Source organism: Phodopus roborovskii, unplaced genomic scaffold (assembly GCF_943737965.1).
Source record: "Phodopus roborovskii unplaced genomic scaffold, PHOROB, whole genome shotgun sequence".
In the NCBI taxonomy this organism is placed as follows: Eukaryota; Metazoa; Chordata; class Mammalia; order Rodentia; family Cricetidae; genus Phodopus; species Phodopus roborovskii.
The window spans coordinates 21069362-21096151 of NW_026125052.1; the positions used below are offsets into that span (position 1 = coordinate 21069362).

Sequence of the window (26790 nt, forward strand, 5' to 3'; positions counted from 1 at the left end):
CTGACGTCCTGTAGCTCCTCTGCCATTAGAGCCGCTGTTATTGTCTTGCCACACACCCCGCCCACTGACCCGGAAGTCTTCTCTGCCAGGTTCCAGGTCGCAGGCTTCGGCCTCCGCGCCTGCGCCATAGGGTGACTTGGATGCCGGCGGTCCCTGCGGAAAGAGGGAAGATGGCGCTTGATGGGCCAGAGCAGGTAAGGCTGCGGCGGCGGCGGCAAGGCGGCCACGCGAGCTGAGTGCGGAGTGCTTACAATCTGTAGTGAGAGGTGGCCAAGAGCAAGGGGGTCGAGTGGATCAAGGGTGGGTAGACCACGCCTGACTGGACCCTGCCTGGGACTGGATCTGCTGTGTCAGCGCCGCCCGGGTTGAGCAGGACAGGGGTGGGAAGGAATTGAATAAGGAGCTAGGCGAGCAGGAATGGCCTGGGATTGGATGGACCTGGACTCGGGTCCTCCGTTTTGGCTTTGTCTGTTAGTAGTTAAACCTTGGGTTTGTATAGCTCTTGTCGTAGAGAAAAGTGCTCCCTGGATTTATGGTCCCTTGATCCTCCTAAAAGTCTTCGGAGGTGGGTAGTAATTGCATCCTTTTTTAGTGGATTCAAAAGGGAAGGGTGAGAACCAAGAACTAAGCCTCCGAAGTCTGAACACACAGACCACCCATCCAGATCTGAGGAAAGGGGATGGGATTTTTCTGGCCTTGTTTCTTAAACCGTGTGGTGCGTGCCCTGGAACTAGTTTGGCTTAATCCCTTAATAGTGTAGGCACTTGTTTAACAGTTACACTTGTCTTCAGATGGAACTGGAAGAGGGGAAGGCAGGCAGTGGACTCCGCCAGTATTATCTGTCTAAGATTGAAGAACTCCAGGTGAGTACAAACACCAGAGGGAGCTAGACGAAGATGAGAAGTGTTGGCCACAGAAATTACAAGTCCTTATTCCACTGGGAGTGCAGTGAAGAGTTCTTTGCCTGTGTTGTTCCCTTGTAGGTTTGGTGTGTTTGTTCTGTTTTTAATTTATTATGTATGTGTGTGTATACGTGCCTGTGTAAGTTTATGTGAACCAAATGTGTGCAAGTGCCTGTGGAGGCCAGAAGAGGGCAATGGAGTCCCTAGAACTTGAGTTACAGGTGGTTGTGAGAGCTGAGAACTAAACCCAGGCCCTCTGTAAAAGCAGTAAGCCCTATTAACTGCTGAGCAATCTCTTCAGCCCCTTCTTTGCAGTTAGAAATTAACAAGCAGTGTAAAGTATATTAATAATCTCCTGCCCTAAATGCCCAGTTCTTTGATTTAGTATTTAGTTACTGTTTGCTTGCTTGCTTTTTAAGGTTATCACTTTATGTGTGTGGGTGTTTTGCCTGCATCTATGTCTGTGTGCCTCACACGCACCTGATGCCTGTGGAAGCCAAGAGAGGGTATGGGATCCCCTAGAACTGGAGTTACAGAAGGTTGTGAACCAACATGTGGGTGCTGGGAATCAGAGTCGGCTTCTATGGAAGAACAGCCAGTACTTTAAACCACTCAACTACCTCTCTAGCCCCAAAAGTCAAATTTTAATTAAAAAAAAAAAAAAGTATCACCGAGTGGGGCGCAGGAAGCATACCAGTAATGCTGAGGCAGGAGTAGTATTTTGAATTTGAAATCAGATTCAATTACATAAACTCTTACCTGGAAAACAAAACCACAGTAAGCCAAAGGTGTAAGTGGAATGAGAATGCATTTGAGCAGCCACGGAGATAATTTCAGAACCTCAGGTGTACTTAGAGCAGTTCTGTTTGGTTTGCCCTTTCTTTTTTAGGCAGTGTCTCAGTGTGTACCCCCAGCTGACCCAGAACTCCCTCTGTAGATCAGGCTAGACTCACTCAAGGATTCTTTTGCGTCTGACATGAGCCACTACACTCAGTTTGGTTTACCATTTTTTAATGCTTCTGTGTGTGATTTCATTACTCTTGGATCTGAAATAAAGCAGGATAATGGATACTGTTGCCTGTGTGCAGTTTAAAGACAAATCTTTTGTTTTCTGGTTTTTTTGTTTTGGGTTTTTTTGTTTGTTTGTTTGTTTGTTTTGTTTTGTTTTTCTTTCTTTTTGGGTTTTCAAAATAGGGTTTCTCTATAAAGCCCTGATTGTCTTGGAAGTAGCTCTGTAGACCAGGCTGGCCTTAAACTCACAGATTCACCTACCTCTGCCTCCCAAATGCTGGGAGCAAAGGTATGTACCACCACCACCTGGCTGTTTAACTGATTTATTAAAACAGGATCCCATTATGTAGCCCAGACTGGCCTGGGCCTCCTTAGCTTCCAGCCTGGGCCTCCTTAGTGTTGGGATTACAGGTCTGCGCCACCATGCCTATCATTTGGTTGTTGTTGTTTTTCAAAACAGGGTTTCTCTATGTAGCCCTGGCTGCCCTGAAACTCAATCTGTCCACCAGGCTGGCCTCAAACTCAGAGATCTGCCTGCCTGTGCCTCCCCAGTGCTGGGATTAAAGGCGTGTGCCACCATGCCCAGCTATGCCTACCTTTTTAACTCATTTTCCTAATTTTAGTTTTTGAAATCCTGATTAGATCACACATACGTGTGCACGCACACACCACCTTCCTTCCAATCCCTCATACACCACACCGTCTCTTGTTTAGATTTTGAGCAATTGTGGTTTTTATAATTGCCTCCATTTGTTGCCAAGAGAAGTTTCTTTGGTAAGGGGTACGAACTACATTTAGCTATAGGTATAAGATAGTCAAATGTAGTTATGGACTATGCTGTTCTAGTAAAATGGTGAGTGTGGTCTTTTCAAGATGTATGACTTCGATAGCCCAGGGTAGTTGGCTAGATTTCCAGTACCAGACATGTTTTCCCTCCTGTTAAACAGGAGCCGTTGGATGCCCCATGGTATGCATGCCACTATTGTAGTTCATAGGCACCATAGTAAGGCTGTTAGTTGCTTCCTCCTTTGGACGCTTGCATGGTCCCCTTTGGTACCATGAAAGCTAATCCTCAGGGAAAGGGCTTTCCTGTCTGATCCAACTCACATACCAAGTCCTGTATTTAAAGTGCATGCATGGTGTCTTTAGCAATAGTGACTTATCTTTCACCTCTGGTGTGGCAACCAAGGGCAAGAGCAGTCACCTGCACTGTTTTGAGAGTCTCTTAGATGACCCTGACCAACAGTTCAAAAGGTGGGTACTCATACCTGTTTAGTAGCTAGTCTATAGCCCTTGAGTGGAGCATTGTCACCCCAGATGGGAAAATTTCATTTAAACTATATGTGTATCAGTATATACAGACTTATATATTATTTTATATAATGATTCCTTAACTTTTTCAGATGCCCTGTTTTACCTTCATCCCTTCTATATTTATCTTTTTCCCTTTCCAAAGATCTCCCCTTTCCCATTACATACACACATATGAAGACTTGGAGTTAGGAACTAACTTTTAACTGACTGCAGTTGAGCTGGAACTCAGGCATCTCACCTGAGAATCTTCCTACCATACCACGTTCCTCTCCTCCAGAAGCCATTCCATGAGAAGCTATAGTTTTTCTGCATTAGATCCTGTTACCTTTGCCTTCTGTGGTGTCTGGCCCAGGCTCCTTAGGGACTGTAAGCAGTCAGGACAGGGCCTTCAGATACTGCTGGAGTTCTGAAACAGCAGTTCAAACCTGTGTGTAAGCATCTCAGCCAAGTCCCGGTTTCCTACAGGTCATTTACCACCTTTGAGTAATGGGATGTGTGTCTTGTTCTCCACAGCTGATTGTAAATGATAAGAGCCAGAATCTCCGAAGACTGCAGGCACAAAGGAATGAGCTAAATGCAAAAGGTGAGAAGGGAGATGATGGAAAGTGTAATGTGTTGGTTGAGGCAAAGTCTGGATGTTCCCAGCCTTCCATCTTCTGCAGTGCTCACCATCTCCTCTCAGCCTAAAGTGATGCTTTACCCTGTTCATTATGTAGCTGTTCCCCATGCATCCCTCTTTCCAAGATCCACTGTAAACCCTTTTCATGATGTAAGTTCCTTCCTTCCAAATGTTAAAAGTGTATGCATATTGAATTGAGTACCAAGGAATACTTAAAGAGGAGTAGGGTGATTGGTAGGTTTTTATGGTTGCTTTTGTTTACTTTAGTTTTGGTTTTTTCTATTTAGTTCGCTTATTGCGGGAGGAGCTGCAGCTGCTGCAGGAACAGGGCTCCTATGTTGGAGAAGTAGTACGCGCCATGGATAAGAAAAAGGTGTTGGTCAAGGTAAAAGCAACATAACCCCAAGGATCAGCTCATTGCATTCCCAGTTTGTGTGCAGCCTTGTGTCATGTTATAGAACTCCCTGTGGTGTCCCTGGTTAGGGGTGATGTGCTGACTGGTGAAGACAATCATGAGCCCTTATTTCTTCAGGTCCATCCTGAGGGCAAATTCGTTGTTGATGTGGACAAGAACATTGACATCAATGATGTAAGTGTAGCCAGCAATGTGGGTGGGGGAGCAGCACCACTGTATCCTGACACCACCCCCCCTTCATCCAGGTAACGCCCAATTGCCGAGTTGCTCTAAGGAATGACAGCTACACTCTGCATAAGATCCTACCTAATAAGGTAGACCCTCTGGTGTCACTAATGATGGTGGAAAAGGTGCCGGACTCGACTTATGAGATGATAGGTGGGCTGGACAAACAGATCAAAGAGATCAAGGAAGTGATTGAGCTGCCTGTGAAGCACCCTGAGCTCTTTGAAGCGCTGGGCATTGCACAGCCAAAGGTACACATCAGACTTTCCTGGGAGGCGGCTGTCTGTCCTCCCCAGACCAGATCCAGAGCTGGGCTGCCCTCCCATTGAAGAGCAGCAACAGGAGAGATTTCCAGAGCATTGTGCTAGTTGGAATGCAGTTTAGAAAGGACACTGGTCTTCACCTTTTACAAAGCCTTCACTTGGTGCATGCTCCATAAGTGAAAGGGGTTAGCTTTTTCCCCCGAGTGTGATGTCGTTTCCCCTCCCTCCCCACCCTCAGGGAGTGCTCTTGTATGGACCCCCAGGCACTGGGAAGACATTGTTGGCCCGGGCTGTGGCTCATCATACAGACTGTACCTTTATTCGTGTCTCTGGCTCTGAACTGGTACAGAAGTTTATCGGGGAAGGTAACTATGGCTAAGAATGTGGGAGCTGAGTGGAAGGGGAGAGTGTGGGATGCACGTTAGTTCCTAATGCCAGACTGGCCTTTGAATAGGGGCTAGGATGGTGAGGGAGCTGTTTGTCATGGCACGAGAACATGCTCCATCTATCATCTTCATGGATGAGATTGACTCCATCGGCTCCTCAAGGTTGGAGGGGGGATCTGGAGGGGACAGTGAAGTGCAGCGCACAATGCTGGAACTGCTCAACCAGCTGGACGGCTTTGAGGCCACCAAGAACATCAAGGTGAGACTTTCCAACAAGCCGGGTAAAGGTGTGGGGTGGCACGCGGGCCTGAGAGGTGTTCGCCTGATTCTACCTTCTTTTCCCAGGTTATCATGGCTACTAATAGGATTGATATCCTGGACTCCGCCCTGCTGCGTCCCGGGAGGATCGACAGAAAAATTGAATTCCCACCTCCCAATGAGGAGGTCTGTGGTGGATGGTGCCTGGAGGAGCTCTGGCTATGTGGAGATGCCGTGCAGGGCTTAGGGCTTTCTTCTTTTATCCCTAGGCCCGGCTGGACATTTTGAAAATCCACTCTCGGAAAATGAACTTGACCAGGGGAATCAACCTGAGGAAAATTGCTGAGTTGATGCCAGGAGCCTCGGGGGCTGAAGTGAAGGTAACTGGGTACTTGGGGGAGCTGGGCAGTAGCAGGATGCCTTAAGAGCCAACTCAGTGCTAAGGGGGCCCAGCAGCAGGACCTCAGCTTCTCTCTCCTGCTTAGGGTGTGTGCACAGAGGCTGGCATGTATGCCCTGCGGGAACGGCGTGTCCACGTTACTCAGGAGGACTTTGAGATGGCAGTAGCCAAGGTATATGCTGTGGTGGCTCTGGACCATGGGCTAAGTTGTGTTTACACAGTTCATAACTTCCCTCACACGTGTGTGTTCCCTCTGTTCTCCCTCCCTCTCCAGGTCATGCAAAAGGACAGTGAGAAAAATATGTCCATCAAGAAGCTATGGAAGTGAGGGTATGTCCTTTGTATGGATCCCTCAAATAAAGATCTGTGCGATAAACTCTCTACAACTCCAGTATGTTAATAAGTGACTGTACTGTTCAATGACCAGGTCTGGGCACCACCAATAAACAAAAGGATTTATTTGGAATTTTCCAAGTTTGTCAGAAGTGGCATTTGCCAAGCCTTAGGCCCACCCTCCTTAAAACCAACTGCAGAAGGTAACAACAGCCCTTCCCCTCCAGCACGCAGGTGCCCCTACTTTAGCTGGGTTAGAGAACTGGCACATTCCCTCCCTCTGGGAAATTCCATCTCCCCCTGCCCAAGCAGCTGGGGGTGGGCAGCCCCATGGCATCCCAGGAGATGATGGCGGCTGCAGCCGCTTGCATAGATCAAGAAAAGAAAATAAGGAAGGGAGGCACCAAGTAGGGCTCCCTGAAAAACCCCAGTTACCTCTGTACAAAAAAAGTGGCTCCCACATAGAAAACCTGCTCCCCAAATAGTGCAAATACCCAAAGAAAAGGACAAACCAGCGGCAAGGCTGGGCTTGTAGGAATGGCAAAGAACTTTGGTTGAGAAAGGCCAGGAAGAGTCCAGGCTGGGCCCCCTCTTCCTTGCCCAGCTCCCCAAAACCAGCTGACACTGGCCCTAGGGTGGAGCCTGTAAACATGCAAACCCAGCAGCCTTTGGTTCAGAAATGTCTGTTACAAAATTAAAGCACAACCTCCAGCAGTCCGTGGGCCTGCCTGCGGGGGGCTGAGGCGGCATCTTAGAACACGATTAAAGCCAATGCTAAAAGGTAAGTAATAAGGCTTTGGGGACCAAGCAATAAGGAATCCTAACACTACATTTATGAAACTAGCTGGGGAATAGAGGGTGACAGGAGGCACACCTCACTCCATCCTACATGTCTGCAGCCCCAGCCAAAACCAAGCCTCTTGCCAGGTCCTGGGGCTGGGAAGGAAAGAAGCGATCCCTGAGGAGTTAAGTCAGGCGAATTCCCAGCACCTGTTCCAGTTCCTGCCTTCGCTGCTGTACCTGCAGAAGAGAAAGCATGGCTCAGGCTTCAGCTTGTCAAGCAAAGGAGGCCAAAGCGGTGGAGCCTCACCTTGGCAAAGATGTGCCTCCCGACTGCTTCCTGAGCCCAGGGCTGGTGGTAGAAAGCAGCTCGCCTCTCCTCCTCAGGATTCCCAATCACATCCGTGATGATCTGTAGAGGGCAAGGGCTGAGGTGTGGCACAATTCCCACCCCTGAGCCAGTCTGGCCCTGGGACCAGGAGAGTGCTTGGGGTAGAAGTCGCCCAGTGTTAGGTGAGACCACCTTCAAAAGAAAGAGGACTGTACCTTGAGGTCTCGGCGTTGGGAACGGAGCCATTCCTGGATAAAGTCCTGGGGGTCAGTGCTAAAGCTAAGCATGAAATCCCTCTGGGTCTTCAGCTGGTTGATGGACTCGATAGTCTCGTGGATCTGGAGAAGGGTGCAAGTGTCATGTGTACTCCAGCCTGGGAGTCTGTTCTTAGGATAGTGTGCCGTGTGGAAATAAATGACAGAGCTGCTCACCCTGGCTCTGGCCTCAGTGGCTGTGGAGACAAAGGACTCACCTTGACGTCAAGAGAGGCAATCTCCTGCTGGTTGGTGGTAGAGGCCAGAAAGTTGCTCATCTGGGCCTTCAGTGGGTCATCTACCTCCACATCAATGTCGTAGCAGGCTGTCTTCTTCTGGTCATTAGGATCCACACTGCAGGCAGCAAAGGACAGGAAGTAGAAACATGGTTCTGTGCATCCCAATCACCAAGCCTGTTCTATGAGTAAAGTTTCGGGATGAATTCTGTTTTCAAAGAGCCCCGTCCCATGTCTCTTCCTTCTGTTTACCTAATAACATGATTGATAACAATGGGGTCTGGATGCTGCAACAATCCAGCCAGCTTCATGGGGATCTCGGAGAAACGGAGTCGGCCACAACTGAAGATCTGGAAAGAGCACCCAAAGCATGGTGATGCCTGAGGGCACGGAGGGAGGAGCCTACTCCAGGGCCAATAGAGGCAGTCAAAAGGCTGACTAAGTACTTGCCCACTAGGGTTCCAAAGCAAGTGAGCCAGGGGCTGAGAGAACAAGAAGGTAGTCCCAGCTGACCTGGCGGAAGTAGCGATTGCAGTTGATGTACTCCCGCTCATGCCCATCCTGCAGCTGGTTGTGTTTGATGTAAAGCCACAGTGCCTGCATGATGGCAGCCCTCGTCTGTGTGTGCACTCCCAGCAACCTCGCCAGTCGGGGGTCCAGTTTATACTGAGGGGGCTGGGAATGGACAGGGGAGTAAAGAAAGGCTCTTGTGCAGAGACAGAACAGGAGGGAGTCAGAGCAGTGGCCCTCAACCTTCCTAATGCTGCAACTCTAATACAGTTCCTGCCATAAAATTATTTTCATTGCTGTGAACTTTGCAACTGTTACAAACCCTGATGTAAGTATCTGTGTTTTCCCATGGTCTTAGGCAACACCCGTGAAAAGATTAGACACTTCCCTTCCCCGAATGAGTCCCTGTGGCCCCACATGTGACCCTGGGCATCTGTCACCTGATGATCCAACATGAGCAGGAGGGTGCACTTGACATTGAGATCCCCTGGACGTTTCACCTGAAAGCCATCTGTTTCTTGGGTGGTGGGCATCCGATGCCACTGTCAGGAGGGGAGCAGAGTTTATCTATCACTAACAGATTGATGCAGCACTCAACCAGCACACTGAGTTCATGCTCTGTGTCCCCTGGCAGCTTGTCCCTCCCAGGCTCTAGGACCATTCTCACCTCCACCAGATGGTTGTCAGGCCCATACAGCTCCTTGTCCAGCTCAATGACAAGGCTCTTAAAGAAAGATGAAAACTTCCTCTTCTGTTTGCTAGGCTGGGAATGGAAAGAGCTGTAAGATGGGTGTGCTACTGAATTCATTGATCAAGACAAGAAACGACTCAGTCCTGGAACTCAAGGCCGTCTTGGGCCCTGAAGTAGCATTTGAAGTTGCCATTAACCCTTCTGCCAACCAGTGAGTGAGTAAATCTAAGACACCCTACTGCCATCTACAGGAAAGCTGTAATAACTACAGATGTTCATTGATCCTCAAGCTCCGGTGGAGCACTTGCCTAGTGTGTGAGGTCCATGGTTTGATCCCCAGCATAGAAACAACAACCCACCACCAACTCTAACCTCACCCTTTCCCAATGCTAGGACTGAGTGCGCATGTCTGTCCACAGTCTAAATTCATACACACCTCCCCCCCCCCCAATAGCTCTTTTCCCCAACTCACATCATCCAGAAGTTTTCCCTCCACTCGAAGCTCCCAGGAAGCCACCTTGTCTGCTGCTGGGGTTCCCCCAGGGGTCCCTGTAGTTCCTACATTATCACCATCTGTCTTGCTAGGGCTGAATGTATTGGAAATATAGATCCGAAGTTTTCGCTTTTGCTGAAGAGGAAGAACAGTGAGCTTGAGATGGACAGGAGTTTTGGAAGCCTACCATATCTCCTTAGAAGTAATAACCCTTGGAAGTTGGTAGTGGTGGTGCTGGCCCCCTTGGGAGGGGCACACTGGTGGATTACTGACAATGCCAACACCACAACTACATACAACATGATACCAGGCAAATCAGAAGCCTCTGGAGCCAAGGGCATGGCTTAATGATACAGTAATATACGAGGTTAGCATATGTGAGGTTGTAGGTTCTAAACCCCCACCCCCATTTAAACACCCACTATAGTCCTTCAATACCTTAGTCTCCTAGAAAGTCTCTACCATTCAGGGGACTGCTCTAGATAATTAAAGAACAAAGAAGGAAAGAAAAGAAAGCTTCTTTAAGGATGGGGTGTGAAAAGGTTAACTACTCAGTCTACTCTCTGGTAGCTCTCAGACCATAAAGAGTGAGATTTACATTCTGAGTCATCAGGAGCCACATACATATATACATACCTAGACAGACATGCATGCATACATACATAGTTGAAACAATGTTTATATAATACTTTTGCTACTACAGTAAGTACTTCATTACTGCTAGTAGTCTATATTTATTTAAAACACAGTAGGCTGAGCATGGTAAATGCTTGTGATCTCAAGAGTGTTCAGAAGGCAAATGAGGACTGAGTTAGTGGCCACACACAGGAAGATAACATTTCAAAACATGCTAAATTGAGTTGTACTCTACTAGTAGACTACTCCCTGCTGTGAGTACTGCTCTAGCCTAGGCAGATAGTCCTGCTCATCTCTGAACAAGACCAGGGAAGAAAAACAGTTTTGGGAAGACTCAGGGTAGCGTATACCGTCAGAGGCTTTTTGATAGCCTCTTGGATCTCCATCCGCTTGCGAGCAATGGTCTGGTCCAGCTTCCTCTCAAAAGCTAAGAGATCCATGTATGCCTGAGACTCTGGGACAAGCTCCCGGATCTGCAGATTGAGAAATGCCATGGCTTGCTTCACCAGCTCTAGTTCCGCTACCCTCCCTTCCCCATTGCAGGACCGGGGAAGATGGCCTCCATCCTGGCCAGCCAGAGCTGCGCAGGCTTCCTAACACTCACTCGCTGAGGTAGAACCTTATCTGCCATCTTCCTCCTCTTTAGCCTAGTAGGAAAACAGAAACCAGTTAAGAGGTTAACAGTCCAAACACCCCATCTTCAAAACCCTCTCCCAAATTGCCAAGAGTATCCTTTGGGTCAAGGTAGAGGGAAACAACGCCAGAGATGAGCTAGGCAAGGCATGAAAAGTCTTACCCTCTGCGCTGGGCAGGCATCGGGGGCTGGGCCTGAGGCACAAGCAGGCGTTTTCGGAATGGATCCATCATGGTAGGTGGCATGCCAGGTCTAAGCGGAGCAGCTGTGCCAAATGGGGAGCCAGCTGGAGGTCCCACCTGCAAGCCAGCCATGGGCATCCTGCTTCCTGGTGACATGCCAGGTCGCTGGGTAAAGTGGAACAGTGGAGGTGCACAGGTCAGTGGCAAAGCCCTACGAGGTCCATAGCCCATACCCTCCATCTCTCTCGCACACAGGGAGACCTGCTGGAGACCAGGAACAAAGGGGAACAGGCGCCTGAGCCCAGCGTGTAAACCACACCTGCCCCGCCCCTGCAACCGCCCTGGCAGCCGTGCCAACAAATGAGGCAGCCAGAGCCTACGGGTGGGGGGGGGGGAGCACCACTTGCAGACGGGCCTGGGGGATTTTTAGGACTTATCACCACCTTTCCAGTTTCAATACGCTATGTCTTGCACCCTGGGGTGAGCCAGCTTTGAGGTTTTTATAGTCTTTGGATGGCCCACTGTATACTCCCTCTTCCTTTCCCCACCCTAAAGGAAAAACATTGCTTGGGTCATCAGGGGCGATGCATAGCAACCCAGGGGAGTACAGGGGGATAGAAACAGTCTGAGGGGGCATGCCTGGTCCACGACTGGGAAGAAAGGCAGTCGGTGGGATGGCAAGCCACTAGGCAGCAGCACCCCAGGTGAGCAAGTACAATAGGACGGCCTGGCCATGTCACAACTTGTGGAGATGGCCTCGGGAGAGTACAGACAGCATCTGGCCACCATATGGCCTCTACCATGACTCTGCTTCCCCACCCTTTTCCCTGCTGCCATGTCCCTACCTCTATGTCAAAGGACCCCCAAAAGGGAAGTTATGGCTCTTGGGTAGCCTGTGGGAATGAGAGCGGCAGACATCTGGATTCTACCCATGGTCTAGGCACCACCTGGCAGCGAGGCTACTGCTGGTTCAGCTTAACCCTAGCCATCCCGAGCTGCAGGGTAAGGACGTCCTGGGATGCAAGGATTACCATAAGGGTCAAAGCAACAAATGGGCGACAGAAGTAGCTTGTTTTCTCATCCAAGGTCCTGTTCTCCCAACATTTCTGGGAGCCCTCTACCTCCCAACTCCATTCACATGGCTGCTGCCTGAAAGGCCTGTTTGGCAGCTCTGCCTTGCACACACTGTCCCTGGCAGCTTCACAGGGCTGGCCCCAGGGCCCAGGTTATGCAATCAATCAGTATAACCAGACAACCAGGCCAGCCTGGGTGGAGATTCACAAGGACCCCCGCCCCCAGCATCCTGGAGATGAGTCTCTGCAGTGTCTTTATCCAGCACTAAACCCATGTTCCCAACCACAGAAGGTCCAGAAGGTCAGATTCATGACCAGTAGCAAAGAGGGAGGGAAAGAAACATGACCTGGAGACAAGGGGAAGTGCATAGGAGCAGGGTGACAGGGAAGCATGTGGCAATTGAGGGGTTAAAAGTGGGAGACCCTGGGACCTCAGGAGCCCTGCCACAAGTCTCTCCTCATCAGGAAGAAATTCATCAAAGCTGTTGAAAGGCAAAAGCAGCCTGTGTCTCTGCTCTAATAAGACAGAGACAGAAATTAAGGGGGGGAAGGGGAAAGGCAGACAACGACTCAGGGTGACCATAGCTGTAAGACTCTCCATCATCATCCAAGACTTAAGGTTTTCCTAGGGTAATTGCAGATATAAGCTGGGGTGCTCCCATCTCCCCAAACTCTTCACTGAAGTTCATAAAGCCTGTACTACTGCTGCTGAGCCCTCCGGGAAATCCCAAGACAAGAAAGCTCAGGCAGGCCTAGAATAGGCCCCACCCAGACATCTGCTCCAGACTTCTGGGGCTCAGGCAGCAGGCCCCCAGCTCAGCCAGGGCCTCAGGGGAAGGCTGCTCACAACTCAAGTCCCAGTCCCCCCTTGCCAAGCTCCACACCTGGGCTTTGAAGAGCCAGTAGCTCCTCCTACTTAAAAACTCAGGGTTAGAAAACAAAGTCACAGCCACAGATTATTAGCCTCTGCCTGCTTGCCCCACCACAGGGGTAAATGGGCTGGTTCAGTCCCCTGGACCCCAGAATGCATTAACTTCGACTACTTGGCCAAACACCCCACATTCTAGGCTTGATTCTGTAGCCACCAAGGAGACAATGGCAGAAGGCTAGGCCTGACTCTGCCATCTCTGGGTAGGAATCTAGGGCTCAAGTAAGCATGCTCTGCTCTGACCTAAAGCCTGTAGCTCTGGTCCTCCTATGGCTGCCTGAGCCTAAGAGCCTCATTTGGAGAACATACCCGGATCCTACGAACAGAAAGTATTATAAACTCTGAGCTGAGTGAACTCAGCAATAACGCACAGTAGGTTTTTTGTTTTGTTTTTTATTGTGATGTTAAGCCCTTCAGCTGACTGTACTCCCAAGCCAGAATAACCCTCCAGAGGTAGGCAGCTGGCCATTTTATTTCAGCAAGCTCCTCAATATGCCCAGCTTCAGCATGCAAGTCCTTGCTCTTCCTACTCACCCCCAAGAGCTTTAACCAGGAGTTGGGACCCCTTTGTCCTCAGACCCCAAGCCCTTTTGGAAGTTGGACACCTGGACATGAAAAAAAGCAAGCAGGATCTCCTCCAAAGTCAACCAGTGTTAACTGGGTTCTCCTTACCACCACCCTTTCCTCTGTCCTTCCCCAGAGAAAGAGGAAGAGGAAAAAATAGGAAAAAAGAAGATGGTGATGTCAACCTGGTTGGTATGGATGCTCAGACTCAAGGCCATCTTCTTGCTCGCACCAAGTAGCCACAGCTATTCAGCTGGCCAGTTTGGCCTCAACGTAGGCCCAAGGCCACACTCTACACAATTAAGGAGGAATCCATCTTCCTATCATCACAGGGGCTTTCCCAAGGGCAGATTTTCTATCAGCTGCATGCCAAGGAAACTGGTCTAAATAGTACTACATAGTAAGTTATGGGATAGCCAGAACTACATAGAAAGACAAAGAAAGAAAAAAGAAAGAAAAGAAGGAAGAAGAAAGAAAAAAAGCCAAACAGACAGAACTCCCCAGTACTATAGGAAGCTTCCAGATCAGTTCTAAGCAACCAGGTCCAAGGGCTAAAATAACTGATGTAGGGACTCATCAGTGATACATAGGCCCATGAATCTCCAAAGAAAGCAACATGGAAAAGATAAACTCCAGCTAGTATCCTTGGGGCCAAGTCTATCTTTGTTCACACCCAAACTGTTCATTTTCTTTTGAGATAGGAGAAATGAAAAGTTGGGGGCTGGGGCTCACTATCCCCACCCCCACCCCCAGTCAGGTACCTCCTTACAAATCTGATTCCTGGCAGAATATGCACACTCCATGAGGATCTATTTCTGAGGCTAGAGACACCAGCAGAGGACAGAGTAAGCTATAGTGCACACCTTCAGACATTATAATGATGAAGCTGTGGCTCATAAGTTTAGATACATAAGGTCTTGTCAAGAACCTGGATAGTAAGTAAAAGTAACAAGGGGTTGGGTGTGGCCGTGCATGGCTGTAATCCCAGCACCTGATAGGCAGGAGGAGTTCGAGGCCAGCTTTTTTAGCTACACGCCCAGCCTGGGCTACATGAGACCCTGTATCAAAACACAAATAACAAAAGTGACAAGGATGTGGGAAAAGGATGGACACAATCCCCAGGCACTCTGGGAAAGTGGTGCAGCTCATTGATAAAGCAATTGTCTGTCATGTGCAAAGCCTTGCCTGGGTTCCATGCTCAGCACCAAACTGCAAAAGCAAAATGTAAAAATTCTCAAACATCCTGGAGCAACTTAGACCAGAGCATTAGGGAAGGATCCCCACATGCAGGGTCAAGCTGAGTTCACAATGCACTGAACACAGAGTCTCCCCTTCCTCAATGACCTTTGAAGCTGCAACCTGAGACTGACTGCTTTTTTTCCCAGCTAGAAGGGTCAGGGCAGTACCCTCTAAAGCGGCCAATGCCGCTGCAGACTCCTGCAGCCTCAGACTAGCAGGATTCCACAAAGCCTCTCTGCTCCTCCAAATTTAACTACTGGACACTGTCACCAAGAGGAAAGCCCGTGACAGACCATATCATATCTAGAATAGTCTGTTACTGGAACTGGGCCTTCTTCAGACCTGGCCGCCGCTGCCTCTAATCTAACCTGGAGTCATCTGGGCCCCCTCCCCTTAGTCCCCCATGTCGTAGGAAGCCAGGCTTCCTTCCCCCTCAACAGGCAGCTGGGAGCCATCTCAGACACACTAACGATCTGCCAGTTCCCAACTAGAAAGAAAAAAAAAGGGGGGGGGGGGAGCCAAGACAGAGTGGGACCGAGGCTAATGAAAACATAACCTGTTTTCTCAGTAACGACCCTCTTCCAAACTTCTCTCACATCTCGTGTCGCCCCCGACCCCGAGACCTGCCTTAGACTTTTCAGCCCGATTGCACACAATTCTCCAGATCCCACGAAGCCTACGTCTCTCAGGTACTCAGAAGCCGTGAGGCACGAAGCCGCGGGACTCTAACTGCTCAAGCCCTCCACCGCAGAGCCTCGCTCACCCCTTCCCCGACACTGCCCCTAACCTAGGGACCCTGGCCTGGCGCGCCACCAGCTCCCGGCAGTTCCTCCAGCAGTGTCCCCTGAGCCGCCTGTCCAGGGACTCCTCCCGCCCTCACCTGAGGCCCCGGGGAGACCCACCAGGAGCCCTCGCGGCGGCGCCCGCCACCCTTCCTCACCTGGTACTGCGCCGCGGGGCCCGCAGGGCCCATGGGTCGGAAGGCGGCGGCACCCGGGACCCCCATGCCTCCAGAAGGCCCCGGGCCTCTGAGCCCCGGGTTGGGCAGCATTCCGGGTCCCGCGGGCGGAGGCGGTGCACCAAGTGCCGCGGCAACGGCGCCGCCGCCGGGGCTCAGCGGGGGCAACGGGAACCCGCCCGCGCCGCGGCCCGACATCGCTCGGTCCCGTCCCGCGGTGCAGCGATCCGGCCTCCGGGCTCTGTGTTGAGTCCGCTCCGCGAGCTACGTTCCGCGATCCGGGACTTTACGATTTTATTGCCGGGTTCCGGGATTTTCTATTCCAAGTTCGCAAGTTCTCCACAGACCAGCTTTAGGAGCCCCACTGACTCCGCTCCTGCCGTGGATAGTCCAGATCCGGGATGTGCCGCAAGCCCGCCGGCCTCTCCCGGCCTCCGGAGATTTGACCGCCAGCGTCCAGTTACCCGGAGGCGGTTACGAACTCCCAGCCCCGCCCAACCCAAGGCCTGCGACAGGCCCCGCCCCCTCCCAGCAGCCCAATCGAGAATGTCTTCAAATCCCGCCCCTCGCGAGACCCGCCTCGAACAGGCACCGCCCATAACTGACGGCCTCAGAGCCCCGCCCTTTGGGACCGCCTTTTCCCGGAGGAGCGGGAGCGGAAGCTGCACGCGGAAGCGCTGAGAAGGGGGGGCAGAGTTCAAAGGTCACACGCGTAGGTCCACGACGGTTCGGTGTCCGCTGCGTGCTCCGTCAGTGCGACTCCCTCCGCGAGATACCGGGTGTGCGCCTCCAAAAACATCTCTGTCAAGTCTGCATTTTCAGCCTTAAAAAACAAGCGACGTGCGGCGGAGCAGCCACCATTAACTTTTCAAGAGCCTTCCCAGCGCGTGAGATGGAGGCGGATGGGATGGGGCGTTCACCTTCCGTCACCAGCACCCCACACCCACCCACCCCAAGGAACCTGTATTGGTTGCTCAACGCTGCCAGGGACATTCGTGACCCAGCTGGGTAAAAGTTTGACTTGGCGGCCCAGTGCAGAATTGTTGTTTTGGTTTGTTTTGTTTTTTCGAGACTGAGTAACAGCCCTGGCTGTCCAACTCTCTTGGTAGACCAGACTGGCCGATAACGCCCAGAAGCCTCCTTGCCTCTGCCTACCAAGTGCGTCACAGAAAATTACTTTAGGGGAAGGAATTTTACATGCTGAGAGAACCCCAGGTAGTGAAGTAAGTTTTCCCCAGTTCATATAGGACTTAGTTTTGAAAAGTTGCTGTCCTTTTCGGAAACCACTGGCTCCGGCTATGCTGTGGACCTCCTACCCTCAGCTCATGTGGGATCTTCTCCCCACAGCACAGAATCAGTGCTGTGTAACTTTAATGAGCACTGAAAAGTCCTCAGGTTTGGATAGGGGAATGTAGCTCAGGTTTAGAGTACTTGCCAAGCCTGGACTAAGCCCTGGGCTTGAACCCCAGACTGCATCATGTTGCTTGTAATCCCGTTAGACATGAAGGATAGGCAGGAGGGCCCATTCAGGGTCCTCGACTGCATCAGCAGTTGAGACTAGAGTTGCAGGAGACCCTATGTCAAAATAAACGTCAACATCCGAACTTTCCTGTGAAAATGTGATTTGTGATTCAATGAGGGCCAAGACTCTATCAAGGTCCTTTTACAGAATTGTTACTGCATGTGTGAGAGTGTTTGCAGGGTGTATGTGTGCCACCTGCTGTCCTGGCCCCTGTAGAGGACTTTAGAGCCCCTGCAACTGGAGTTACAGATGGTTGTGAGCCACTTTGTGGATGCTGGGAACCAAACCCCAATCTGCAGGAGCAGCAAGCCAGCACTTTTAATGGTGTCCTGGTTGTTTTTGTTCCCAACCAACTGATGGCTGCCTTGTTTATACTAGCAGCTCCTATTCATGGCTGTCTTCTGTCATTTTAGTAAGTTGGGGTTTTTTGTTTTTGTCTTTTAAGACAGGGTTTCTCTGTATTGCTTTGGAGGAACTAGCCCTGTAGACCAGGCTGTACTCAAACTCACAGAGATCCTCCTGCCTCTGCCTCCCAAGTGCTGGTATCAAAGTCGTGTGCCACCAGTGCCCAGCGTAAGTTAGTTTTACTCTGAACCTCTTTTTTTTTTTTTTTTTTTAATAGCCTTGGCTGACCCAGAACTCCCAATGTAGACCAAGCTGGACTCTTTAACTGGCAGAGATCATCTCCAAGTGCTGCCTCTTGGCCATCTGAGACACTCTCTCCTTTCTCCCCAAAGGCTGGCTGTCTGGGAACAGACTAAAATTATTAATCAGTGAATCATGGTCCCTCCCATGCCTACAAGGTAGAAAACTAGTGTCCATTTCTGCCCTTTTGTAATTGCAGTAGCTGTCCAAGAAGAATGAGGTGTGTGGAGAATCAGGCTCCTCTGGGAAGTTATTCCAAAGGGTCCCTGCCAACTTGCCCTTTGTTCCAGAACTGTCTTTAAATGTAAACCACCAGAAGCACCCTCAGTAGAAAACTATCTCTGTGGGAAAGAGGCAGCTTAGAGTTATAAGTCCCAGGCCAGACTGAGCTCTACAGCAAGACATTGCTTAAAAATAACAGGGGCTGGAAAGATGGCTCAGCCATTAAAGGCTAGGCTCACAACCAAAGAAAAAAGATAAAGACATGCAGTACCAGCAGGCAGTGGTGTTGAATGCCTTTAGTCCCAGCACTTGGGAGGCAGAAGCAGGTGGACCTCTGTGAGTTTGAGGCCAGGCTGGTCTACCAAGCAAATTCCAGGACAGCCAGAACTGTTAAAAAGAGAAACCCTGTCTCAAAAAACCAAAATAAATAAAAAAAAAGTAGCTGAGGACTGGTGGCCTATGCCTGGAAGGAGCTCCAGGACTACACAGAGAATCCCTGTCTTGAAAAACCGAAAATAACAATACATTTAAAGGGACAAGTTCCAGCATGGGCCCTGTGGGTCCTTACTTACCTGTTTGGTGGGCCTAATGGTGCCCTCTTGAACCCCACAAAAAAAAAAAAAAAAAAAAAAAAAAAAAAAACAAGACACTTTGACACTTTGGGATTTCCCATAGAGCAGGATTTCAGAAAAAGCAGTATGGACAGTCAGATTATAGTGGAAAGTATTTCCTGAGATGGTGGCACTGCCGGATCCATTCTAACCAGTTTCAGCCAGAGCATCCAGGCAGCTGCAGCATGCACCTCCCACATGGATGCTGTGGTGGAGGAAGACCCAGGGCACTGATATTTAGAGGAGCAGAAAGACTAGCTTGTACCAACCACATGAGGTACCTCAGAACTAACTGCAACTCCAGTAACTTCAATTCTAAGGCCCTCTTTGGGCCTTGTTCAGACACTGCATTTGTGTGCAGAAATACATGTTTACAAAATTTTAAATTTAAAAAATGTAAATGTAAGCTGGGCGTTGGTGGTGCACACCTTTAATCCCAGCACTCAGGAAGCAGAGGCAGGCAGATCTCTGTGAGTTCAAGGCCAGCCTGGTCTACAGAGCAAGTTCCAGGACAGGCTCCAAAGTAATACAGAGAAACCCTGTCTCAAAAAAAAAAAAAAAAAAAAAAAAAAAAAATGTAAAAATGGCTGAAGAGAGGTGGCCTATGCCTCCTTTAATCCCAGCACTCAGGAAGCAGAAGCAGGTGGATTGCTATGAGTTCAAGGCCAGCCTGGTAGGTAGGTAGATAGATAAGTAAATAACTAGCCACAAGACACTATAGAGAAACAGAAATCTTTAATGGATGAAAGAGATTAATAAAGACTTGTGAGTAGAGGGTATGAAGCAGTACAGGATGAGAATCATGGAGTGTAAAATGAAAAAGCACTTCTGTGATCACAGTCTAACAGGCAAACCAGGCAGAGTGAAGAGATTGCCCACAGAAGGAGCAGACACTGAGGCGAAGCCGTGGACTTGAGTTCTAGGAGCTCAGCCTCCTGGCCTGACATCCCACAAGAAACTTCACTGATTTCATTTGCTTCTGGGGCTGCAGTGACAAAGAGCTGGCAAAGAGAGGCTTGCAGAGTCTGGAAAGGCTCCTTGGGGAGGAAAAAATGACTTGCAGTGTTTACAGCTTTGCTGTGGTTCTTCTGTCAGAGTGACTGCCAGATGTTTTCTTCTGGTTTCTAAGCTACAGCATCATTTCTGTTTGGCTTCTTTGCTCTGGGCGGAAGAGATAACTCAGCTGGCAGAGGACTTGTCTAGGGTGCACTGGGTTCCATCCCCAGCACCACATAAAACTGGGTGTGACAGTTCGTGCTTTAATCTCAGCACTTGGGAGGTAAAGGCAGGAGTGGAAGTTTGATTTTATTATTGGCTACATAGTGTACATAAGATCCTGTCTAAAAAGGGGGAGACGGTGCTTTGCTTTGCTCAAAGAGCGGGAAAGCGAAGCATAAGCATATGGGCAAGTGAATCTCCTGCCAGGTCAGCAAAGGTTGACTTGCTATTGTGTGGAGCCAAGGATTGCTGATATCATACTATTGCTGTCTTTATATCATGTAACAGCATCAGTGTTTGGCAATAGAGAATCAGATAATACACATTAAACACTGTTAACTAGCCATTAAAAAGGATGCTGCGGTAGGGCTGGAGAAATAGTCCAGAAATTAAGGCCACTTTCTATTTGTAATAATTATTTTTCTATTGCTGTGACAAAATGTGATGACCAATGCAATTTATAAAAGAAAACATTGAATTTGCCTTATGATTTCAGAAGGTTAAGTCCATGATGGTGGGGAAAAGGCATGGTGGCAGGAACAGCTTAGAGCTCACATTTGATCTAAAAGGAGGAGGTAGAAAGGCATACTGGGAATGGTTTGGTCTTTTTAACCCTCAAAGCCCACTCCAGTGTCACACCTCCTATTTCTTCTCAAACAGTCATTTTCAGAACCAAGGATTCAAACATAAAAAGTAATGGCTGGAGAGATGACTTAGTGATTAAAAGCACTGGCTGTTCTTCTGGAGGACTCAAGGCGGATTCCCGGCATCCACATGGTGGCTCACAATCATTTATAACTCCAGTCCCAAAAGCTCTGACACTCTTCTATGGTATACTTATATACATGCAGATGAAACATTCATACACATAAAATTTAAATCCACAGACAACTTCAGTGTAAACTATAACCTTAATAACAATGCATGGATACTGCTTAATTCATTGTAACAATTAGTCAACACTAATAGAAGATGCTAATAACTGGAAAACTGGGAGAGATGGAACTCGCTGCTCTTCATTTCTGTACATCTAAAGGTGTTCAAAAATAAATAAATAAAGCCTAAAAGCAGAGGGAAAAGGAAGTGATGAGCTTCATGGCTACAGCCAGTTCACAGCACACAATCTCTGAGGTCAGCGTCTTATTCTCCCATACCAGGTACAAACTGGGCATCATTGAGGTTCATTCCTGGTCACTTGTGGGATCCTCCACAGGTGGGGAAATCTGCACCCACAGCTACTGGGGTAATGAACAAACAGACTGTTAGTTACTACAGGGGAGCAACAATGGAGGGCCCTCTAGTGACATCTCTGACTTACTCTTGACCCCATTCTGGCCCTAAATGTCCTTGCTGTCTGGATTTCTATCTTTAGCTCTCTTTCCTCCACCCTTTCAGTGACCCTAAATCTCTACCTCCAACCCCCAGCTCTCCTCAAAGCTTCAGACCCTTATCTCCAGCTCCCAATAGATGTTCAAAAAGTCACTTAAATCCACTTGTTCAAAATCAGGGTTTCACTGTCATTATATTTGACCACCCCTCAACTGTGTCTGTCTTGGTGACAGTGAGTCGCCAGGCATGTCTTTGCTCTGCAGGCTAGTGATGGCTAAGGAAATAGCTGAGCACACAGGAAGAGTATTGCCACTTGCTCTCATCGTCCACTCTCATTCTCAGTTCCTGAGCTCTGTATTTTACCAAATCTTTCTTGGATTCTGAGCATGTTTCCCTTCCCATCTAACTGGTTTCCCTGCATTGACCATCATACCCAATTCTTCCTGGCATGTTTTTCCCCAAGACATCAAATCAGAGTACTTCCACTAATCCAAGTGCCCTCACTTATCTTCAGCGGGGGACTTCAAAGTAGCTGGGCGATGGTGGTGCATGCCTTTAATCCCAGCACTTAGAGGCAGAGGCAGGAGGAGCTCCATGAGTTCAAGGCTAACCTCTCTGCAGACTTATAGAACAGCCAAAGAAACTCTGTCTCAAAAAAAAAAAAAAAAAAAAAAAAAAAAAAAAAGTCTTTGTCTGGGTTTCTCAGAAATGTCTCAGGAACTTTGGGGTGAGTTTGAGATAGACTGGGGCACTTCCCACCTTTCCCTCCATGACTGCAGGGTCTCCTGTTAAGGGCCCACAGCTCCAGATTGTCTAAAAGTCACTACCTTATGGAAGAGCCTGACTAAATGACTTGGTATGGCATGGTTCCCAGGTAGCTAGCTTTATTTTCTACCAACAGCCCAAGTATTCTCTCAGGCCATGCTAGGCTCACCTTCCCTGAACACACCTCATCTCATAGCCGTGGTTTCCTTTTGTAATTCAATTCAGTAGAAATTGTAGCCTCTCGCCTTACACCTGCTGTGTCCCCCTGAACCATATGCAGTACAAAACTAGTACCCGATTCTATTCATTAAATACATTCTTGCACTTTTCTAACTATCATGCAAGCATCAGTTTATCTTTCAGGGTAACTCAAATGTCACTGCCTCTGAAATTTTCCTTCTGTGTATCAGAGGCCCCAGAAAGTCAGTCACTCCAGCCAGTGACTTCTTATCCCCAACCCCCAGCTGCCATCATGGCTGTTTCTATCTGTCTTCCATGCCATTCAGAGCACTCAGGCCATCTTGTAAGTGGAGGGAAGGATGTAGGAATGGGGTAGAGGAGGGAGCCAGGCATGGTGATGTTTGCCTGTAATCCCAACACTTGGAAGGTAGAGGCAAGAGAATTCCTTCAAGGTCAGTTTCTGAAACATTGGGAACATTGGGAGTTTGAGGTTAGACTGGGCTATTCCAGTTTCAAATAGTAACAACCGCACACTCTCTAGGGCCGTGGGACTTTCTGAATCTTGGCAAAGCCGCACTGAATTACTATCTGGCACACATCACCCAGAAGAGGGAGACCGGGCAGCAGCTGGGTAGCTCGGGATTTTGAGGTAAACAACAAGGACAGAATTCAGGAGGCAGATCACTCAAAGCAAGACCAGAGCTACCCACCTTCTGCTTTCAAGCCATAGGAGAAAGACAGTCTTTGGTTTTGTTTAAAGATCCTGTCTTGGGGCTAGAGGAATGGCTCATAGTTAAGAATGCACATTGGCGGCCAGTGGTGGCCCAAGCCTTCAATCCCAGCACTTGGGAAGCTGAGACAGGCAAATCTCTGAGTTTCAGGCCAGTGTGGTCCAAGATGTCTAGGGCTATACGCTGTCTTGAAAAGCCAAAATAAAATTAAAAGTGCACGTTCTTCCATAGGACCTCCATTTCGCATGAGGTGGTTTACAAATAACCATGCTCCCGCTCCAGGGGATCTGGTGCCCTCGTCTGGCCTCCAAAGGCACCTGTATACGCGTGGGTTGCACACACCTATACACCTAAATAAAAATAAATTTATTTTAAAAGAGCTTTTCTTCACAACCATCATTTCTTTTTATCTAGAAACAGTTAACTTTCGATCAGTGAGGTCTCATATAACACAGGAGGGCCTCCAACTCCCCTGTAGCCAAGGGATGCAGATCCACAGCTAAGCCCTAGGCTGACCTCCCGGAATCCAGCTGAAGAGAGGGAGGAGTAATCAAGAGCAAGGCTGGTTTGAGGATACCCACAGAAGCCGCTGACCTGAGCTAGTGGGAGCTCACTGTCTGTGGACTGAAAACGGGGGACCTGCACAGGACCAAACTAGGCCCTCTGAATGTAGGTGACAGTGGTGTGACTTGGTCTGTGGAGCCACTGGCAGTGGGGCCAGGATTTATCTATCGCAAGTGCTTGAACCGGGTTTCTGGGGCCTATTCTCTTTTAAGGTATTTGTTCCCGCTTCTCCTCTCAACCAACCCGGTTGAGAGTCTGAGTGAGCGTCACGAGTTTCCGGGCAGATCAGGGGAATCCTCGGCACAGCACTGGCGCAGAGCGCCCCCGCCAGGTGCGCGGACCCAACGGTCGGAGCGCGCGACGGTTTCGAGCGCGGCGGTTCCCGAGCATCGAGCAGCGGACAGTGAGGCCAGAGAGACAAGCGGACCGCTCCGACTCAGTGAGGATTTGGGTTCTATTTGGTTTGCTTGGGTTCTTGTCGGTTTCTGCCTGTGAAATCCAGTAAAGCATCGGCTGGTGGGGGAGCCCGCTAACACACCTGGAAGGTTTTTTGTTTTTTCCGAGACAGAGTTTTTCCGTAGCTTTGGAGCCTGTCCTGGAACTAGCTCTGTAGACCAGGCTAGCCTTGAACTCCTAGAGAGCCTCCTGCCTCGGCCTCCCGAGTGCTTGGGGATTAAAGGCATGCACCACCAACGCCGGCCACACCTGGAAGTTTTTGTTTCCCACATATTTTTAAGTGTTTTAAACAATATCTGTCTTTACATGCCTTCAGGCCCAGTTGTGTGCACGCCCCTTTCCCAGCTAAAGGGAACCAACCTCTGTACCAGCCTTTTGTCCCCCACCCAAGTGCTTGCGGCCACTAGTATTAGTTTATATTTCCTTTGGTTCGGCATTTGGTAATTGCTAATCGACTACTGTAATCATCCTGGTCTCTTGGGACCGATCAGTGGATAAAACAAAGGGCCCTTGCCTTCAATTGTGCTCACAGCCCCAGGAAAAGAGACACAGGCTAGGAAACTTGGAAAAAGTGTTCCTGGCATACCACCATCCCATCCCAACCCCCAAGCCAGTGTCAAGAGAGATCTTTATTTAGTGGTCAAAGATGGAAGAGCTGGAAACTGCACAAAATCAGCTTCTCGGTTCTAAGGAGTGAGGGATTAGAGATGAAGGGAGAGAAAGAGGTTGGGCGCGGCTGCTGCTGCTGGTTGTCTTCGGAGGTAAAGACTCGGGGGTAGGCCATGCTGCTCTGTTTTGCTAGCTTCATGATCTGATGATTCATTCTAGTCACTGAAGCTGTAGGTGACTTTAAAGGAGGATAGATCAAACTAACCCTGCATTATAATTTTGGACCAAAATATTTTCAAATGGTCCCACATGCCTGCATGCAACACTGAGTAGCAGTCTGAAGAGTCTTTTCATGCTTTCCAGTCACCCTATCTGAGGCTGGAGTAAAGAGTGTTTGCAGTAGAAGCAGTCTTCAGGATGTTAAAAACCCAACCTGGGAAACCGATCCCAACACACCTGTCAGAATTGGAATCTATAGTAGAGCTACTAGGAGACTAACTCTGCACTGCTAAGATGTGTGATCTTTGAAATTAGTGATTTTTTTTTTTAAGTTAACTGAGAACAAATAAAATCAGGGGCTACAGGGCCTGTCCAGCATAAATGCGTTAGCAGCAATGCATACTATAGGAAAGGAAAACAGTATCATAGACTGTTTGTGGGTGCTGAGGGCTGATCAAGAAACCCTTGATTATAAGTGGGAGGTGAGGCCCTCAGTCAGAAGCATACGATGTCGCTGAAGCTGCACATAGCACATCTGTGTCAGGTCGGCTGCTTCAGCCAGTCTCCTAGAGTGTGCACTCCTGTGATCCCAGCATTAAGGAGGCGAGGCAGGAGAATCAGGAATTCTAAGTTATCCACAGCTACTTAGCAAGGTCAAGGTCAGCCTGGGGCTACATAAGACTTTGTCTCAAAAGGGGGGAAAAAAGCCAAAGGGGGGCAGGAAACCGCTCAAGCCCTTTTCATTAGCATGTAATTTACACAATAAACACATTTGAACAGAATTAAAAGGTGTGCTGGTAGCAACAGAGAAGGATTAGAGCTGTGGGTGTGGCAGGCAAGTCAGAGGAGGGCATGAAGTAGCATGGAACAAACTGTCTCTGGGAACCTGGTATAGTGGCACAAATTCAGCGTTTGAGTACTGAGTTCAAGACCAGCCTGGGATAAATAGCTCCAGGCTGGCCTGGACTATAGAGCAAGATCCTGTCTCAAAAAGGAAAAGGAAAAGAAAAAAAGGAAGGAAGGAAAACAGACAGACAGACAGAGACACAAGTGTAGGGATGTGTGTGTGTGTGTGTGTGTGTGTGTGTGTGTGTGTGTGTGTGTGTGACCAAAAACAACCCTTACTTTCTCCCTGTTTTCTTGTGCCGACTTGAGGCACAGATGCAACCTAGTAGCAACTACAAGAAAAACCAACTAGTTGGACTGAGGCGCATCCATTCCTTTGAGACAGCACCTCCCACTGAACCTGCTGCTGAACAGCCAGCCCCAGCCATCCTGTCTTGAACTTTTTCAGTGCTGGGGTTACAGGCTTTCATAGCCACGTCCAGCTTTTCATTTGGCTGCTAGGGTTTTGAACTTAGGTCCTCCATATCCCCAACCAATATTTTCTACATCTTAGGTAAAGTTAACAAAACATTTATAATGTCTACCTCCTCCCATGTGAGAGTTTGAACCCAGGGCCTTGTGTATGGTAATCAAGCACTCTGCCACTGAGGCACTCACTCCCTTGGACCCACTTAGCAAAGATATCTTTTTGTATTGTTCTTATCTACTAAACTTGAATAAAGCTCTTATCTTTTTGTTGTTGTTTCTCGAGACAGGGTCTCACTCCAGGACAGCTTTGTAGATCAGGCTGGCCTCAAACTCACAGAGATCCACCTGCCCCTGCCTCCCGAGTGCTGGGATTAAAGTTGTGCATCACCACTGCCCAGCTAAATGTGTTTTGTTTTGGTTGGTTGGTTGGTTTAGGTTTTTGAGACAGGGTCTAGGTCCTGGCTGGCCTGGAACTTGTTCTGAAGACCAGGCTGGCCTCTCCAGTCTTTTTCTTTTTTGAGATGAAGTAGTCCAGGCTGGCGTCTGATTCTTCAAGGAGGGTAACCTTGAACTTTGGCTCCTCCTGCTTCCACCTCAGGTTCTGACTGTAGCAGACACTATAGAGAATGGCTTCCTTTTATACATTTTTATTTATAAAATTATTCTCCAGACCAGAGAGAGGCTCTAATGTTAAGAGCACTGGTTGCTCTTGCAGAAGCCCTGGGTTTGACTCCAGAACCTACGTGGTGGCTCACAACCACCTACAACTC

The 26790-nt window shown here is 49.0% G+C and overlaps 2 protein-coding genes across 3 annotated transcripts; one reads left to right on the top strand and one right to left on the bottom strand.

The window, feature by feature from the left end:
• The first annotated feature begins 41 nt into the window (after positions 1 to 41).
• On the top strand, positions 42 to 6169 carry Psmc5 (proteasome 26S subunit, ATPase 5). The gene is made up of 12 exons (XM_051179346.1): positions 42 to 194; positions 792 to 863; positions 3741 to 3810; positions 4134 to 4231; positions 4379 to 4435; positions 4507 to 4737; positions 4988 to 5114; positions 5204 to 5394; positions 5481 to 5579; positions 5663 to 5773; positions 5879 to 5965; positions 6068 to 6169. Exons 1-12 carry the CDS (start codon positions 141 to 143, stop codon positions 6119 to 6121), a joined length of 1251 nt encoding a protein of 416 aa, XP_051035303.1. The 5' UTR covers positions 42 to 140; the 3' UTR covers positions 6122 to 6169.
• A 67-nt stretch (positions 6170 to 6236) lies between these two features.
• Positions 6237 to 16112, bottom strand: Smarcd2 (SWI/SNF related, matrix associated, actin dependent regulator of chromatin, subfamily d, member 2). 2 transcript variants are annotated; one of them, XM_051179309.1, is made up of 13 exons: positions 15618 to 16112; positions 10854 to 11137; positions 10662 to 10704; positions 10408 to 10530; positions 9401 to 9556; positions 8905 to 9000; positions 8678 to 8779; positions 8241 to 8402; positions 7980 to 8077; positions 7710 to 7845; positions 7453 to 7575; positions 7217 to 7318; positions 6237 to 7146 (listed from the first exon to the last, which is right to left on the bottom strand). In XM_051179309.1, exons 1-13 carry the CDS (start codon positions 15831 to 15833, stop codon positions 7093 to 7095), a joined length of 1695 nt encoding a protein of 564 aa, XP_051035266.1. In that variant the 5' UTR covers positions 15834 to 16112; the 3' UTR covers positions 6237 to 7092. The 2 variants fall into 2 exon arrangements, with proteins under 2 accessions (XP_051035266.1, XP_051035276.1); XM_051179319.1 differs by having other exon boundaries at positions 10854 to 11038; positions 15618 to 16110.
• Between the last annotated feature and the right edge of the window lie 10678 nt (positions 16113 to 26790).

What these genes read in the sequence shown, in the direction of transcription:
- Psmc5 (XM_051179346.1), top strand. Translation starts at nt 141, where the DNA reads ATGCCGGCGGTCCCTGCGGAAAGAGGGAAGATGGCGCTTGATGGGCCA. An exon ending in CGCTTGATGGGCCAGAGCAG is followed by an intron (nt 195 to 791) that starts GTAAGGCTGCGG and finishes ACTTGTCTTCAG; the next exon opens with ATGGAACTGGAAGAGGGGAA. An exon ending in GAATGAGCTAAATGCAAAAG is followed by an intron (nt 3,811 to 4,133) that starts GTGAGAAGGGAG and finishes TTTTCTATTTAG; the next exon opens with TTCGCTTATTGCGGGAGGAG.
- Smarcd2 (XM_051179309.1), bottom strand. Translation starts at nt 15,833, where the DNA reads ATGTCGGGCCGCGGCGCGGGCGGGTTCCCGTTGCCCCCGCTGAGCCCC. An exon ending in GTTATCAATCATGTTATTAG is followed by an intron (nt 7,846 to 7,979) that starts GTAAACAGAAGG and finishes TGCTGCCTGCAG; the next exon opens with TGTGGATCCTAATGACCAGA. An exon ending in CCCAACGCCGAGACCTCAAG is followed by an intron (nt 7,319 to 7,452) that starts GTACAGTCCTCT and finishes TGCCCTCTACAG; the next exon opens with ATCATCACGGATGTGATTGG.